Raw genomic sequence first — 15,869 nt, forward strand, 5'->3', positions numbered from 1 at the left:
AGCGGAAGAGGACAAGATGAGAGTTTTAGTAATGGTATAGATAGATATAGATAGACTAGACCAAGTGGGACCCGTTGGGGGCGCGCACACACACACACACACACACACACACACACACACACACACACACACACACACACACACACACACACACACACACACACACACACACACACACACACCATATTATTAATTTGCTCCTTTTACCTCATCCCCACCCTATCCACCACGCATAGCCCCCAACTTGCAGGCGCGTCTAAGAAGAGAGAGAGAGAGAAAGAGGGGGCAGACACAGAGAACGAGGGGGGGAGGCCCTGGCCGAGTCGAGGACCGGAGCCGAGCCAAGGGGTGAGCGTCGAACAAAGGACTGCGAGTTGGGCCGCCGCAGACTTCAGCTTTGATCTTTGGTCTTCAGTCCACAGCCCGACTTCTGAATAACGGGGGGGAGGAGGGAGGGGAGGGGGTGACGTCACTCGCAGCGCGAGGATGAGCGGCACGCCGAGCCATTGTGACGTCCACAGTGAAAGACAGGCGTTTGTTTTTCTAAGTTTTATTGGATTTTTGAAATTTTTCATTAATAACTTAAGAAATAAAGCATGAGTTTTTCAGATAAGGCGATTTTGGACTCCAGGGGAAAATCTACCGGAATATGTAAAAATGTAACCATTAGCGCGTCTTTTTTTCGAGAAGATAAACACGCACGCGCACGGAGGAGAGAGAGAAGGGAGAGAGAGGAGGGGGAGAGAGGAGGAGAGAGCGAAGGGGGAGAGAGGGGAGGGGGGAGAGAGAGAAGAGGGGAGAGAGAAGGGGGAGGGGGGGGTCATTTCCCCACACAAGCCATAGGTGACTGGGCAATCTGAACCCAAGCACCAAGTTGTAAGCGGCCGAAGGTGCGCATCCCTCGGGACAGCCCCCACTCTCCCACATCCATCCTCTGCGGGCTGTGGGTCGGGTGGAGCGAAGGTGTGGGACAATGTTCATCCCTCCACAGTGATGTGATGGACGTGGGGGTCTGGACCAATCGTTGACAAGTCCCGCCCCCTGGCAGCGTCATGTCCGTTATTTGACTTTTCTGTTGAGCGGCATTTGGTTTGTTGGCTTGTAGGTGACGCCACCTCTCGGGTAGGTGGCGTTTCGGCAGAGCGGCCATTCGGTGAGTTTCCTTTTAGGCGACGCAGCCTTTCGGTTAGTTGGCTTTAAGGCGTCCCGCCCTTTAGGTTAGTTTCCATTTAGGCGTCCCACCCTTTCGGTTAGTTGGCTTTTTGGCTTCGTTTCCATTCGGTTATTTGGCGTTTCGGCTTTGTTTCCATTCGGTTATTTGGCTTCCACTTCTTTGCTTCGGCTTCTCGTCCATCGGTGCCACGCCGCACACGGGAAGCCAGAGGATTGGGAAACTTTTAAAGAGCAACAGAAGATAACTAAAAAGGCAATACGAGGAGAAAAGATGAGGTGCGAAGGTAAGCTAGCCAAGAATCTAAAGGAGGATAGTAAAAGCATCTTTAGGTATGTGAAGAGGAAAAAGTCAAGTCAAGTCAATTTTATTTCTATAGCACATTTAAAAACAACTCTTGTTGACCAGTGCTTTACATCAGTGCAGGTACTAACGTGATACATACAGTGGTACATAGATTTAACAATACATACATTAATACATACATACAGCGCTCCCTCAGAGGACCTCAAGAAACGTTTGTGAGTAGAAATAACTTTTAAATCTAGACTTAAAGGAGTCGATGGAGGGGGCAGTTCTGATGAGAAGAGGGATGCTGTTCCACAGGATAGGTGCTGCAAAATAGTTAAGACCAAAGTTGGAACCATGAAGACAGAAAATGGTGAATTTATTATGGGGAACAACGAAATGGCAGATGAGTTGAACAGGTACTTTGTATCTGTCTTCACTAGGGAAGACACAAACAATCTTCCAGATGTACTAGTGGCCAGAGGACCTGGGGTTACGGGGTAACTGAAGGAAATTCACATTAGGCAGAAAATGGTGTTGGGTAGACTGATGGGACTGAAGGCTGATAAATCCCCAGGGCCCGATGGTCTGCATCCCAGGGTATTTAAGGAAGTGGCTCTAGAAATCGTGGACGCATTGGTGATCATTTTCCAATGTTCTATAGATTCTATATAGTTCCTGTGGATTGGAGGGTAGCTAATATTATCCCACTTTTTAAGAAAGGCAGGAGAGAGAAAACTGGGAATTATATACCAGTTAGTCTGAGACCGGTGGTGGGGAAGATGCTGGAGTCAATTATAAAAGATGCAATAGCGGCACATTTGGATAGCAGTAACAGCAGTCCGAGTCAGCATGGATTTACAAAGGGGAAATCATGCTTGAGTAATCTTCTGGAATTTTTTGAAGATGTAACTAGGAAAATAGACAAGGGAGAGTTAGTGGATGTAGTGTACCTGGAGTGTCAGAAAGCATTTGATAAGGTCCCACATAGGAGATTAGTTGGCAAAATTAGAGCACATGGTATTGGGGGTAGGGTACTGACATGGATAGAAAATTGGTTGGCAGACAGGAAACAAAGAGTAGGGATTAACGGGTCCCTTTCAGAATGGCAGGCAGTGACTGGTGGGATACCACAAGGCTCGGTGCTGGGACCGCAGCTATTTACAATATACATTGATGATTTAGATGAAGGGACTAAAAGTAACATTAGCAAATTTGCAGATGACACAAAGCTGGGTGGCAGTGTGAAGTGTGAGGAGGATGCTATGAGGATGCAGGGTGACTTGGACAGGTTGGGTGAGTGGGCAGATGCATGGCAGATGCAGTTTAATATGGATAGATGTGAGGTTATCCACTTTGGTGGCAAAAACAGGAAGGCAGATTATTATCTGAATGGTGTCACGTTGGTAAAAGGGGAAGTACAACAAGATCTGGGAGTCCTTATTCAGCAGTCACTGAAAGTAAGCATGCATGTACAGCAGGCAGTGAAGAATGCGAGTGGCATGTTGGCCTTCATAACAACTAGAGCTGAGTATAGGATCAAAGAAATCCTTCTGCAGTTGTACAGGGCCCAAGTGAGACCACACCTGGAGGATTGTGTGCAGTTTTGGTTTCTAAATTTGAGGAAGGACATTCTTGCTATTGAGGGAGTGCAGCGTAGGTTCACGAGGTTAATTCCCGGCATGGCGGGACTGTCATATGTTGATAGAATGGAGCGACTGGGCTTGTATACACTGGAATTTAGGATGAGAGGGAATCTTATTGAAACATATAAGATTATTAAGGGATTAGACATGCTAGAGGCAGGAAACATGTTCCCAATGTTGGGGGAGTCCAGAACCAGGGGCCACAGTTTAAGAATGTGAGCGTTAGGGTTAAGAAAGGGTTAAGAAGCCCTGTTTAAGAAAGGGGTAGGCCATTTAGGACGGAGATGAGGAAAAACGTTTTCACCCAGAGAGTTGTAAATCAGTGGTATTCTCTGCCTCAGAGAAGGCAGTGGAGGCCAATTCTCTGGATGCTTTCAAGAGTGAGTTTGTAAAGATAGCAGAGTCAGAAGGCAGGAACCGGGTACTGATTGTGGATGATCAGCCATGATCACAGTGAATGGCGGTGCTGGCTCGAAGAGTCAAATGCACTACTACTGCACCTATTGTCTATAAGCAGGGCTGCCAACATTGGGTGAGAGTTGGGAGTGAGAAATTGCGAGAGACCAAGCTCGAGGGAGCATAACGGGGGGGGGGGGGGGGGTGTAGGTGTGGGAGGAGGGTGTCCGCCCTCCCGTTGGTACGAAACGTTTGCATTTTTCAGCTTGAAATTGTGCAATATGGTGCATACTGTAGTGAGTCTTTTAACTTACCCTTGAATGCAATATATATGCTTTAAATTGGATTAGCTATGAATAAGGTTAGACTAAATTACATTCCTAATTACATTCCACAGTAGAGCCCAGGCTCTGATCAACACGTGCAGCACATGAATGATCTTAGTGTATTCATGTATGAAAATCAGGTTATAATAAAACACTTGGCCCATGTTGACCAACCTGGGTCTCACTGCACACCTGCTACTACTCCTGGCCCTGACTCCAGTTGCATACCTTCTCTCATTCCTGTCCCTGAGTTCAGCCTTACACCTGGCCCCCTATTCTACCCTGATCATAGCTGCTTACCTGCTTGGGTTCCCAGTGCTGAACACTCCCCTGGTCCCAGCTTTGACTGCACACCTAGTGCTATTCCAGACCTTGACTCTGGATGCACACTTGGCCTTGCTCCTAGCCCCTTTGCACTGACAATATATCTGGCCCACACATAACGCCCCATATCTGACCCACTGGACTTAACCTATTACGTTCAAGTCCACAGGTGCTTATCTAATGCAGTAATCCTTTCTGGGGCACTTCACAGACCAAATTATGGATAACAAAATTTGCTACATTCATTGGCTTGTTATCTAACATGCAAGTTACTTTGTCAAAGAAGTCATTAATTGGTTGAACACAATTTCTCATCCATAAGATTATACTCAGCTGGATAAGTATTCTGGTACCATTTCTTTCATTTTCGTAACAAACTGTCCTGAAGTCATTTTCACCCCCAATATTTTAAGTATTTTGCTGTCTTCCTCTCAGCTGGGACTTTTCCGAAATGCAAAGTCCAATAATGATATATTTAAGCAATATTATTCTATTAAATGTGATCTTGAGAGTAAATAATATTTTCTGTGGTATGCATAACACAACAATGATAAAAAGATATTTGTTTTGATTGCACCAACATGCATACATTACAACACAGTTAATATGTACCGAGGGCAAATTTTTGTTCCAATGCTCCCCATTCCCAATTACTTTTACATTGAAGTGATTGAAATCCAAGTGAAGTTTAAATGGCATCATAAAAGTAAAACCTCCGGAATGGATGATATTCATTACGTGGTTGATTGGGGTCAGTATCAGCACAATTACTATATTAAACTTTGAATCTTCAGGTGTCCTGGTTCAAGCTAAAACTAAAGACAAATAATAATCTCCTCACACATTCCCCTGCAAGTATCTCTGTCACTCCTTTAAAATATGCCCCTTCTCTTAAATATCGCATCTGAATCAGTTTCCATCTGATTACACTCCTTGAGGATGTTCATCTACGTGTTCAATTAATTAAAAAAAAAGAGATTGGGGACATTTCTATTCAACCTGTCAAAGGAATATGGTGGGGGGGGGGGGGGTTAGAAATACTCAGGGAGGTAAACAAACATAGTAATTGAGTGGCAAATGACAAAAGTGCTCCCTTCCCAATATTTAACTGAAGGAAATAATGGGTTATCAGGGCTGTATGTTGTGACAGACAGCCTGACACCTTGTAATTTTAATATTACACTTATCCCATCCCCCTAGATATTCCAGATTAATAAATTAAGGTTTTGTCAACTAATTACAAATCAGGCTAATTCCAAATCAATAACATTAGCCAACTCCGAAACATGCTGATCATTGGGATCCAGACATCACGGACAACTGGCCTCAGTTCCTCGCTCACATCTGGCAGTGTTCTCCGTCTGAACCAGGGGCAGCGGAGCGTTTTTGAAAGTGGTGAGGCTGAGCGATCATTGATCACTGGCCTTGGGGTTAACCGGTGAGGGAGTGGAGCAACCGAGTGGGGAGAGGGTGTGGAAGAAGGGTGTCCCCCCTCCCAGGGTAGGGACTTTTTGAAATTTGATGTATTCAAATCATGTTTTAGTGCACTGTAGAAGTATGATTTCAATGTTTTTTGTATGAAGTATTTTTAAGAGGTAACTTTTTAAGGGGTAAATTTATCCACACAAAGGGTGATGGGTGTATGGAACAAGCTGCCAGAGGAGGTAGTTGAGGCAGGGACCATCCCCACATTTAAGAAACAGTTAGACTGATATATGGATAGGACAAGTTTGGAGGTATGGACCAAAAGCAGGTGGCGTAGCTGGGACATGTTGGCGGGTGTGGGCAAGTTGCGCCAAGGGCCTGTTTTCACACTGTATCACTCTATGACTACATTATACCTCCACCATGCATGAATGCTTCAAAAACAAGTGATCGGGTTTCATTACCATATACTCAAGCATAGAAACATAGAAAATAGGTGCCATCGGCCCTTCGAGCCAGCACTGCCCTTCAATATGATCATGGCTATTCATCTAAAATTAGTACCTCTTTCCTGTTTTTTCCCCATATCCCTTGATTTTGTTAGCCCCAAGAACTAAATGTAACTCTCTCTTGAAAACATCCAGTGAATTAGCCTGCACTGCCTTCTGTGGCAGAGAATTTCACAGATTCACAATTCTCTGCGTGAAGAAAGTTTGTCTTCATCTCAGTCCTAACTGGTCTACCCTTTATTCTTAAACTGTGACCCCTGGTTCTGAACTTCCCCCAACACCGGGAACATTTTTCCTGCAGTTACAGTAAGTGAAAATCTAGCAGGCAAGCAGGATGCTTTCTCCAACCACCCCCATTTGAAGTCCACTATCTTCCACCGTTTCTACCCAGTGCTTGGTACTTACTTCCAGCAGCCACTGGTTGTCCTCCAGGATGCACCGAGCCGCAGCCTGATCCATGCCGGTCACCTGGGCAAATTTGGCACAGACACTCTCTCACTAGCGGCGCAACGCGTCTGACGCCTCCGATGGCCCGGGACTCTTGCAATGAGGCTGCTCCGTGGGCAGTGAGTGACTCGCTAGCCCGGCAAACACTTCCCAGCCCCGCTCCCCGTCCGCATCTGTCCCCGCCGCTGCTTCTGCTTCCAACACCCACGGCCCATGCAGTTGTTATGAGTTTTGAAATTTTTGTTGATCACAGAATTGCTCATGACAGAGCGTAAGAAATTTGTGATCAGCGTGAGAATTTGGTGAAATGCGTGATTCTCACGCTCAATGCATGGGAGTTGGCAGCCCTGCCTCTCTATTTCTCTCTCTCCCCCATCTCTCCCCCTCCCCTCTCTCTCTCCCCCTCCCCTCTCTCTCTCCCCCTCACTCTCTCCCCCTCTCTCTCCTCTCTGTCCTCTCTGTCCGCCTCTCTCCTCTCTCCTCTCTCCCCCCCTCTCTCCCTCTCCTCTCTCTCCACCTCTCTTTCTCTCCCCTCTCTCCCTCCCACCTCACTCTCCTCCCTCTTTCTCTCCTCTCTCTCTCCCCATCTCTTCCGCTCTCTCTCCTCTCGCCCCCCCTATCTCTCCCCCCTCTCCCCCTCTCTCTCTCCCTCTCCCCCTCTCTCTGTCTCTGTCCCCCTCTCTCTCCCCCCTCTCTCCCCCCTCTCTCTCCCCATCTCTCTCACCCCTCTCTCTCCCCCCATCACCCCACTCTCTCTCCCCCCTCTCTCTCTCTCTCCACACACTCTCTTCCCTCTATCTCTCCCTCTCTCTCTCCTCTCTCTCTCTCCCTCACTTCTCTCTCCCCCCTCTCTCTCTCCTCTCTCTCCTCTCTCTCATCCTCTCTCTCCCTCTCTCCCCTCTCCCCCCTCCCCCATTTCTCCCTCCCACCTCACTCTCCCCTTGCTCTCTCTCCAGTCTCCCTTTCTCGTCTGTCTCTAACTCCTCTTTCTCTTTGCCCCCCCTCTCTTTGCCCCCCTCTCTTTCACCCTCTCTCCCTCTTCCCCCCTCTCTCTCTTCCCCCTCTCTCTTTTACCATCCCTCTCTCTTCCCCCTCTCCCTCCAATTCTCTCCTACCCTCTCTCCTCCCTCTCCACCTCCTCTCTTCCCCCTCTCTCTCTTCCCTCTCTCTCTCTTCCTCTTTCCCCCTCTCTTCCCACTCTCTCCCTCCTCCTCTCTCCCTCCCCCTCCCTCTCACCCCCTCTCTCTCTCCCACCTCATTCTCTCCCCTCTCTCTCCCTCCCCTCTCTCACCCTCCCCTCCCCCTCTCTCTCTCCCTCCCCCCTTCTCCCTCTCCCTCTTCTCTCTCTCCATTCTCTCCTCCTCTGTCTCTCCCCTATCTTTCCACTCCTCCCCCTCTCTCTCTCCCCCCTGACTCCCTGTCTCTTTCCTCTCCTTCCTTTGGCACAGAGACGCTCACGGCAGCGGCGCAACGCTTCCGACGCCTCCGACAGCCCGGGACTCTTGCACTGCTCCATGGCCGGAGCTGCTGCGAACGACTCGCCAGCCCCATAAACACTCACCAGCCCGGCAAACACTCGCCAGCCCGCAAACACTCGCCAGCCCCGGCTCCCCGCATCTGTCCCCGCCGCCGGTTCTGCTTCCATCCCTCCCTCAGCCCCGGCTCTCCAACACCCGCGGCCCATGCAGTGTATCTGTGTTTTGAAATTTGTTCGACAGAGCGTGAGAAATTTGTGATCAGCGTGAGAGCGTGAGAATTTGTTCAAATGTGTGATTCTCACGCTCAAAGCCTGAGAGTTGGCAGCCCCGCTATAAGTCCCTGGAACTTTGAAGTACAATTTGGTGCAAATTTGCTTGTATTTCTAAGCCTCAAGTTTTCTGCTTATTGCTTAAAAATGCTCTTGCATTATTTAATCCTCTACTCCTTGAATACTATTTTTTCCGCTTGCTTTCCCGCCTCCCCCTGAAAGCATTTAATCTCCACTGCTATCTTTTTTCAATTTCCCAAGCTACCAAATAGTTGGAGACCGAGTTACTAACACGCATTTGTATGGGCTAGAGGTGGGAAGAGGTGGGAACTAGGTTGTCTCTATTGTAGCGTTTTGTGTGCATTTTCACTGAACGCAAAATGCCAAAGCAGTTGAATGTTATTATTGTTTGTATTGCCTGGCAGGTGCTTCGTGGAGTTCTTTTTGATTCTAACTCAGCTTGGCTTTTGCTGTGTTTACTTTGTCTTTCTGGCTGACAACATTAAACAGGTAGGTGTCACTTTAAAAACTAAGAATATTGCAGTAAGTCACATTTACCATAGCACAAAAACTGTTGAGCAGTATCGATGCTTTCCGTCAGTATAATCACCCTGCATTTGTGCATCTATTTAAAGATATTTTCTAAATCCATTGTATGGGTTACTATTGCATTGCATATCTCAGCTTGCTGCATTTTTGTCTTTTGAATTGCTGATTGTTTAAGTTGGTGAACTGTTAGCTTGCATGTTAACAGATCACCAATGTGTTAACATTTAAGAGGTTGAATGTTACCTGTTAACATTTAATCTTCTCAAATACAGTTAGGGGTCTTCAAGTTGTGATTTTGTTTTATGAAATCACTTCACTTTCATAGCTATGAAAAGAGCAACTCCTGGTACTCCTTGCTGTTTACATGGTGATTCCTGGTTCTGTACTCGTGCCATCTCTGTGACCTGCAGACTAGATGAGGCCAACCAGTGGATGTAGTATATGTGGATTTTTAGAAGGCAGTTGTGCAGGCTGAAAGTGGTCACCCAATCGGGGTTTAGTTTCTTCAATGTAGAGGTGACCGTTATTGTGAGGATTGAATGTAGTGCACAAGATTGGAAGTTGTGCAAGTGAACTGCTGCTTCATCTGGAAGCTCTATTTGAGTTTCTGAATGCTAGAAACATAGAAACATAGAAATTAGGTGCAGGAGTAGGCCATTCGGCCCTTCGAGCCTGCACCGCCATTCAATATGATCATGGCTGATCATCCAACTCAGTATCCCGTACCTGCCTTCTCTCCATACCCTCTGATCCCCTTAGCCACAAGGGCCACATCTAACTCCCTCTTAAATATAGCCAATGAACTGGCCTTGACTACCCTCTGTGGCAGGGAGTTCCAGAGATTCACCACTCTCTGTGTGAAAAAATGTTCTTCTCATCTCGGTTTTAAAGGATTTCCCCCTTATCCTTAAGCTGTGACCCCTTGTCCTGGACTTCCCCAACATCGGGAGCAATCTTCCTGCATCTAGCCTGTCCAACCCCTTAAGAATTTTGTATGTTTCTATAAGATCCCCTCTCAATCTCCTAAATTCTAGAGAGTATAAACCAAGTCTATCCAGTCTTTCTTCATAAGACAGTCCTGACATCCCAGGAATCAGTCTGGTGAACCTTCTCTGCACTCCCTCTATGGCAATAATGTCCTTCCTCAGATTTGGAGACCAAAACTGTACGCAATACTCCAGGTGTGGTCTCACCAAGACCCTGTACAACTGCAGTAGAACCTCCCTGCTCCTATACTCAAATCCTTTTGCTATGAAAGCTAACATACCATTCGCTTTCTTCACTGCCTGCTGCACCTGCATGCCCACTTTCAATGACTGGTGTACCATGACACCCAGGTCTCGCTGCATCTCCCCTTTTCCTAGTCGGCCACCATTTAGATAATAGTCTGCTTTCCTGTTTTTGCCACCAAAATGGATAACCTCACATTTATCCACATTATACTGCATCTGCCAAACATTTGCCCACTCACCCAGCCTATCCAAGTCACCTTGCAGTCTCCTAGCATCCTCCTCACAGCTAACACTGCCCCCCAGCTTAGTGTCATCCGCAAACTTGGAGATATTGCCTTCAATTCCCTCATCCAGATCATTAATATATATTGTAAATAGCTGGGGTCCCAGCACTGAGCCTTGCGGTACCCCACTAGTCACTGCCTGCCATTGTGAAAAGGACCCGTTTACTCCTACTCTTTGCTTCCTGTTTGCCAGCCAGTTCTCTATCCACATCAATACTGAACCCCCAATGCCGTGTGCTTTAAGTTTGTAAACTAATCTCTTATGTGGGACCTTGTCGAAAGCCTTCTGGAAGTCCAGATACACCACATCCACTGGTTCTCCCCTATCCACGCTACTAGTTACATCCTCGAAAAATTCTATAAGATTCGTCAGACATGATTTACCTTTTGTAAATCCATGCTGACTTTGTCCAATGATTTCACCACTTTCCAAATGTGCTGCTATCCCATCTTTAATAACTGACTCTAGCAGTTTCCCCACTACCGATGTTAGACTAACTGGTCTGTAATTCCCCGTTTTCTCTCTCCCTCCCTTCTTAAAAAGTGGGGTTACGTTTGCTACCCGCCAATCCTCAGGAACTACTCCAGAATCTAAAGAGTTTTGAAAGATTATTACTAATGCATCCACTATTTCTGGAGCTACTTCCTTAAGTACTCTGGGATGCAGCCTATCTGGCCCTGGGGATTTATCGGCCTTTAATCCATTTAATTTACCCAACACCACTTCCCGGCTAACCTGGATTTCACTCAATTCCTCCAACTCCTTTGACCCGCGGTCCCCTGCTATTTTCGGCAGATTATTTATGTCTTCCTTAGTGAAGACGGAACCAAAGTAATTATTCAATTGGTCCGCCATATCCTTGTTCCCCATGATCAACTCACCCGTTTCTGACTGCAAGGGACCTACATTTGTTTTAACTAATCTCTTTCTTTTCACATATCTATAAAAACTTTTGCAGTCAGTTTTTATGTTCCCTGCCAGTTTTCTTTCATAATCTATTTTTCCTTTCCTAATTAAGCCCTTTGTCCTCCTCTGCTGGTCTCTGAATTTCTCCCAGTCCTCCGGTATGCTGCTTTTTCTGGCTAATTTGTACGCATCATCCTTCGCTTTGATACTATCCCTGATTTCCCTTGTTATCCACGGATGCACTACCTTCCCTGATTTATTCTTTTGCCAAACTGGGATGAACAATTTTTGTAGTTCATCCATGCAGTCTTTAAATGTCTTCCATTGCATATCCACCGTCAACCCTTTTAGAATTAATTGCCAGTCAATCTTGGCCAATTCACGTCTCATACCCTCAAAGTTACCTTTCTTTAAGTTCAGAACCATTGTTTCTGAATTAACAATGTCACTCTCCATCCTAATGAAGAACTCAACCATATTATGGTCACTCTTGCCCAAGGGGGCACGTACAACAAGACTGCTAACTAACCCTTCCTCATTACTCAATACCCAGTCTAAAATAGCCTGCTCTCTCGTTGGTTCCTCTACATGTTGATTTAGATAACTATCCCGCATACATTCCAAAAAATCCTCTTCCTCAGCACCCCTGCCAATTTGATTCACCCAATCTATATGTAGATTGAAGTCACCCATTATAACGGTTTTGCCTTTGTCGCACGCATTTCTAATTTCCTGTTTGATACCATCTCCAACTTCACTACTACTGTTAGGTGGCCTGTACACAACACCCACCAGCGTTTTCTGCCCCTTAGTGTTTCGCAGCTCTACCCATACCGATTCCACATCCTGCAAACTAATGTCCTTCCTTTCCATTGCGTTAATCTCCTCTCTAATCAGCAACGCTACCCCACCTCCTTTTCCTTTCTCTCTATCCCTCCTGAATATTGAATATCCCTGGATGTTCAGCTCCCAGCCTTGGTCACCCTGGAGCCATGTCTCCGTGATCCCAACTATATCATAGTCATTAATAGCTATCTGCACATTCAACTCATCCACCTTATTACGAATGCTCCTTGCATTGAGACACAAAGCCTTCAGGCTTGTTTTTACAACACTCTTACCCCTTATACAATTTTGTTGAAAAGTGGCCCTTTTTGATTTTTGCCCTGGATTTTCCGGCCTGCCACTTTTACTTTTCACCTTGCTACCTATTGCTTCTACCCTCATTTTACACCCCTCTGTCTCTACGCTCACACATTTAAGAAACCCTTTCCCTTTAACTCCATCCTCCACTAGCCCATTCGACACCCCACCCCCCTTATTCAGTTTAAAACCACCCGTGTAGCAGTGGCAAACCTGCCTGCCAGAATGCTGGTCCCACACCTGTTAAGATGCAATCCGTCCCTTTTGTACAGTTCCCCCTTACCCCAAAACAGATCCCAGTGATCTAAGAATCTAAATCCCTGCCCCGTGCATCAGTTCCTCAGCCACACGTTCAGGTCCCGTATCTCCCTGTTCCTGCTCTCGCCAGCACGAGGAACTGGAAGCAAACCGGAGATAACAACCCTGGAGGTCCTGCTTTTCAGTATTTTTCCGAGCTCTCTAAAGTCACGCTGCAGAATATTCATCCCCTTCTTTCCGACATCGTTTGTGCCGACATGCACTACCACTTCCGGATGTTCACCTTCGCCCTTGAGGATTTTCTGCACTCTGTCCGTGACATCCTGGATCCTGGTACCAGGAAGGCAGCACACCATCCTCGCATCCCGTCTGTTGCCGCAGAAACCCCTGTCCGTACCTCTCACAATGGAGTCTCTCACTACAATGGCGTTGCCTGCCTTAGGCCTTTTTGGTTTTGGCTCAACAGCCCTATTCGCATCACAAGCCAGTCCGCCGCCCAGTCTAAACACCTCTTCTGTCCCGACAGCTTCTAAGTGGGTGAACCTGTTCACAAGAGGTACAACCCCCGGGGACGTTGGCATTCCATGCTTCCCTCCCGTTCTCACTGTCTCCCACCTTCTCTCTTCCAGTACCTTAGGTGTAACAATCGTGCTGTAAGACTTGTCGAGGAACGACTCTAGGAAGGGAAAAGGTGGGAGGACAGATGTTGCAAGTTCTGAATTTTCATGGGGAAAGTGCCATAACAAGGCTAGCAATTGCTGAGGATGAAAGGGCAGAACAGGGAGTTGCAAGAGTAGTAGTCCCAAGATTGAAATGCTTGAGGGGGGGGGGGGGGGGAGATTAAGAGATAATTTTAATTTTGGATACTGAATGTAGAAACAAGGAACAACAGATGCTGGTTTACGTGAAAAGACAGTGCTGGAGTAACTCGGTGGCTCAGGCAGCTTTCCTGGAAAACGTGGGGCATCTTCTCCTGGGATGCTGACTGACCCGCTGAGTTATTCCAGCACTTCGTGTCTTATTTTAGATGCTGATGTTAATGATCAAACGGGTTTGGATTTCCTTGAGATCACATCACTGAGAGGTAACGTGCTGGTGGAGTGAACAATGAGGCGAAAACTACTTGGCTTTCATTGAGAGAATTAGATTACAATAGCAAAGATGTATTATAGTTGAAGCTTCCTTGGGATGTCCCTTTGGATTTGGGATAATTTGGTTGCCTTCTGGTTTTGAGTTCGGAACTCGCTAATATCGGAAGAATGGGAAATGTAGACTCTTCTGAAGATGGGGCAGGAGGTGCCTGCAAGTGGACTGGGTGGGTAGAGTAAGGTAATGTGCTCTTTGCCCCTTATGCGGGAACTCAGTGGTCCTGAATCTTGGCCACAAGATTCACATTACCATGACAAATATCTCTTCTCTACTCTGGAGATGTGTGAAACAAATATCCATTGAATGTTTGCCTGATTATAAAGTCTAACTTTTTTTTGTACTCTAGGTTGTGGATGCAGCAAATATTACAAATAATGACTGCAGTCAGAACATCTCAACTGTTGTACATGGAAGTATGGACAGCCGTCTATACATACTTATCTTTCTGCCATTCATCATTCCGTTGGTCTTCATTCAAAACCTGAAGTACCTGACTCCTTTGTCAATGCTTGCCAATTTAGCTATGCTTGTGAGCCTTATTTTGATTTTCACCCACCTCTTTGCTGTAAGTAATCTGAATTATTTTTACCACATGTGACTTAATTTTGACTTGCTTTTAAAATAACCCAGTTTGTGTCCAAAAATTACTTTCTAATACTAGGTGGTAAAAATCACAAGCATCTGATTATCAAATTTCACATGAAATTTTAGTGTTTTATAAAATTGCTATGGTAGGTTTACCTTGTATTTGTACAAATCTTTTTTTAATTTTCATTGTTTGTCCCTTGAAATTGAGACCATGACCAAAGGCCATCTTACTGATCCATTGTGTATCAACTGCACCATTTTACATTTTGGATTTGAGTGCACTTCAATATAAATTACTTTGGCCAAAGATGCAAGCTTTGAATAGTTGGCTTTCATTGTTAAATTACATGTTTTGTTGATTCAATACAATATAGTAATACTTTATTAGCCAAGTATGTATTGCAACAAATGAGGAGGAATTTCATGATCTACTTTATTTCTGTAGAGTTTATCTTGTATAGTTAATTTCTCAGAAGTGCAATTTATTTCAGCTGTATTGAGTGAACAGTCAGGCATTGAAACTTTGGGTCAACAATATATGAGGGGTGGTACACGGGGAGTTGGGGTGGCACAGCAATAGAGTTGCTGCCTTGCAGCGCCAGAGACTCGGGTTTGATCCCAACCATGGGTGCTGTCTGTATGGTGTTTGTGCGTTCTCCTCATGACTGCGTGGGTTTTCTCCAAAATCTTCGGTTTCCTCCAACAATCCAAACATGTAGCAATGTTACAAAATTTTGAGATTTAAAAAATCAAGTCTGTAATTTATCCCATCAGATAAAGCATAAAAAGAAGTTTAATTTGACACCTAATTCACTTTCATATCTCAAGTATTTAAAAAGTTATGGCCATTTTCATACTCGGAAATTAGCATCTTGTTCCCTATTGATTTTCTATGGACATAACAAAAAAGCTGTGATCGTGTGGTCAAAAGCCCATAACTTTCTTAAAAATTAAGAGAACTGAATGAAATTTTCAGTTATCGTAGATTGAACCATTCTGAAACAAATATAAAATAATCTTACTTGGATGACCTGAAATTAAAGCATATAATTAGTTAGTTACCCAAGTGTAGCTAATTTCAAACTTCAATTACTAGATCTAAACATCTATCCATTTCTTAATAAATGATTAACATTTTTAAATAGCCTAAGTGTACAAATAATATTCATAAATAATTCACAATAAAACATGATTTTTAAATCTCATTTACATTAATTTATAGGCCAAATGGAAGGAATTTAGTGTTCAATTGCTGTAAATAAATGCCCATTTAAATCAGCTTTCTAGTGGGTCCCTGTGGAACGCGCTGGTTTAGAACGTTCACATTGCGCTAGATTTGTGCCTCAAATGCCCAGAAAAATACTGCAGGATATAATGGGCCCAAAATGAGCTACTCGCAATATTAAACTTTGTATAAAGGGATCTTAAGAAGCCCTTTTTAATGTAAAAATATGCAGCCCGCCTTCAGTTGTTTGCTCTA

At 45.3% G+C, this 15,869-nt stretch overlaps 1 protein-coding gene across 2 annotated transcripts in view; it reads left to right on the forward strand.

Moving 5' to 3' along the window:
• LOC116978623 (proton-coupled amino acid transporter 1-like) overlaps nt 1-15,869 on the forward strand; it is a 65,346-nt gene that overhangs the window by 20,122 nt on the left and 29,355 nt on the right. For both annotated transcript variants that reach the window (XM_033029908.1, XM_033029909.1), the window contains 2 exons: nt 8,705-8,789; nt 14,148-14,366. In XM_033029908.1, coding sequence (XP_032885799.1) covers nt 8,705-8,789; nt 14,148-14,366 — 304 coding nt within the window. The remainder of the gene's footprint in view (nt 1-8,704; nt 8,790-14,147; nt 14,367-15,869) is intronic.

The sequence above is a fragment of the Amblyraja radiata genome, chromosome 11 (genome assembly GCF_010909765.2).
Source record: "Amblyraja radiata isolate CabotCenter1 chromosome 11, sAmbRad1.1.pri, whole genome shotgun sequence".
Classification (NCBI taxonomy): Eukaryota; Metazoa; Chordata; class Chondrichthyes; order Rajiformes; family Rajidae; genus Amblyraja; species Amblyraja radiata.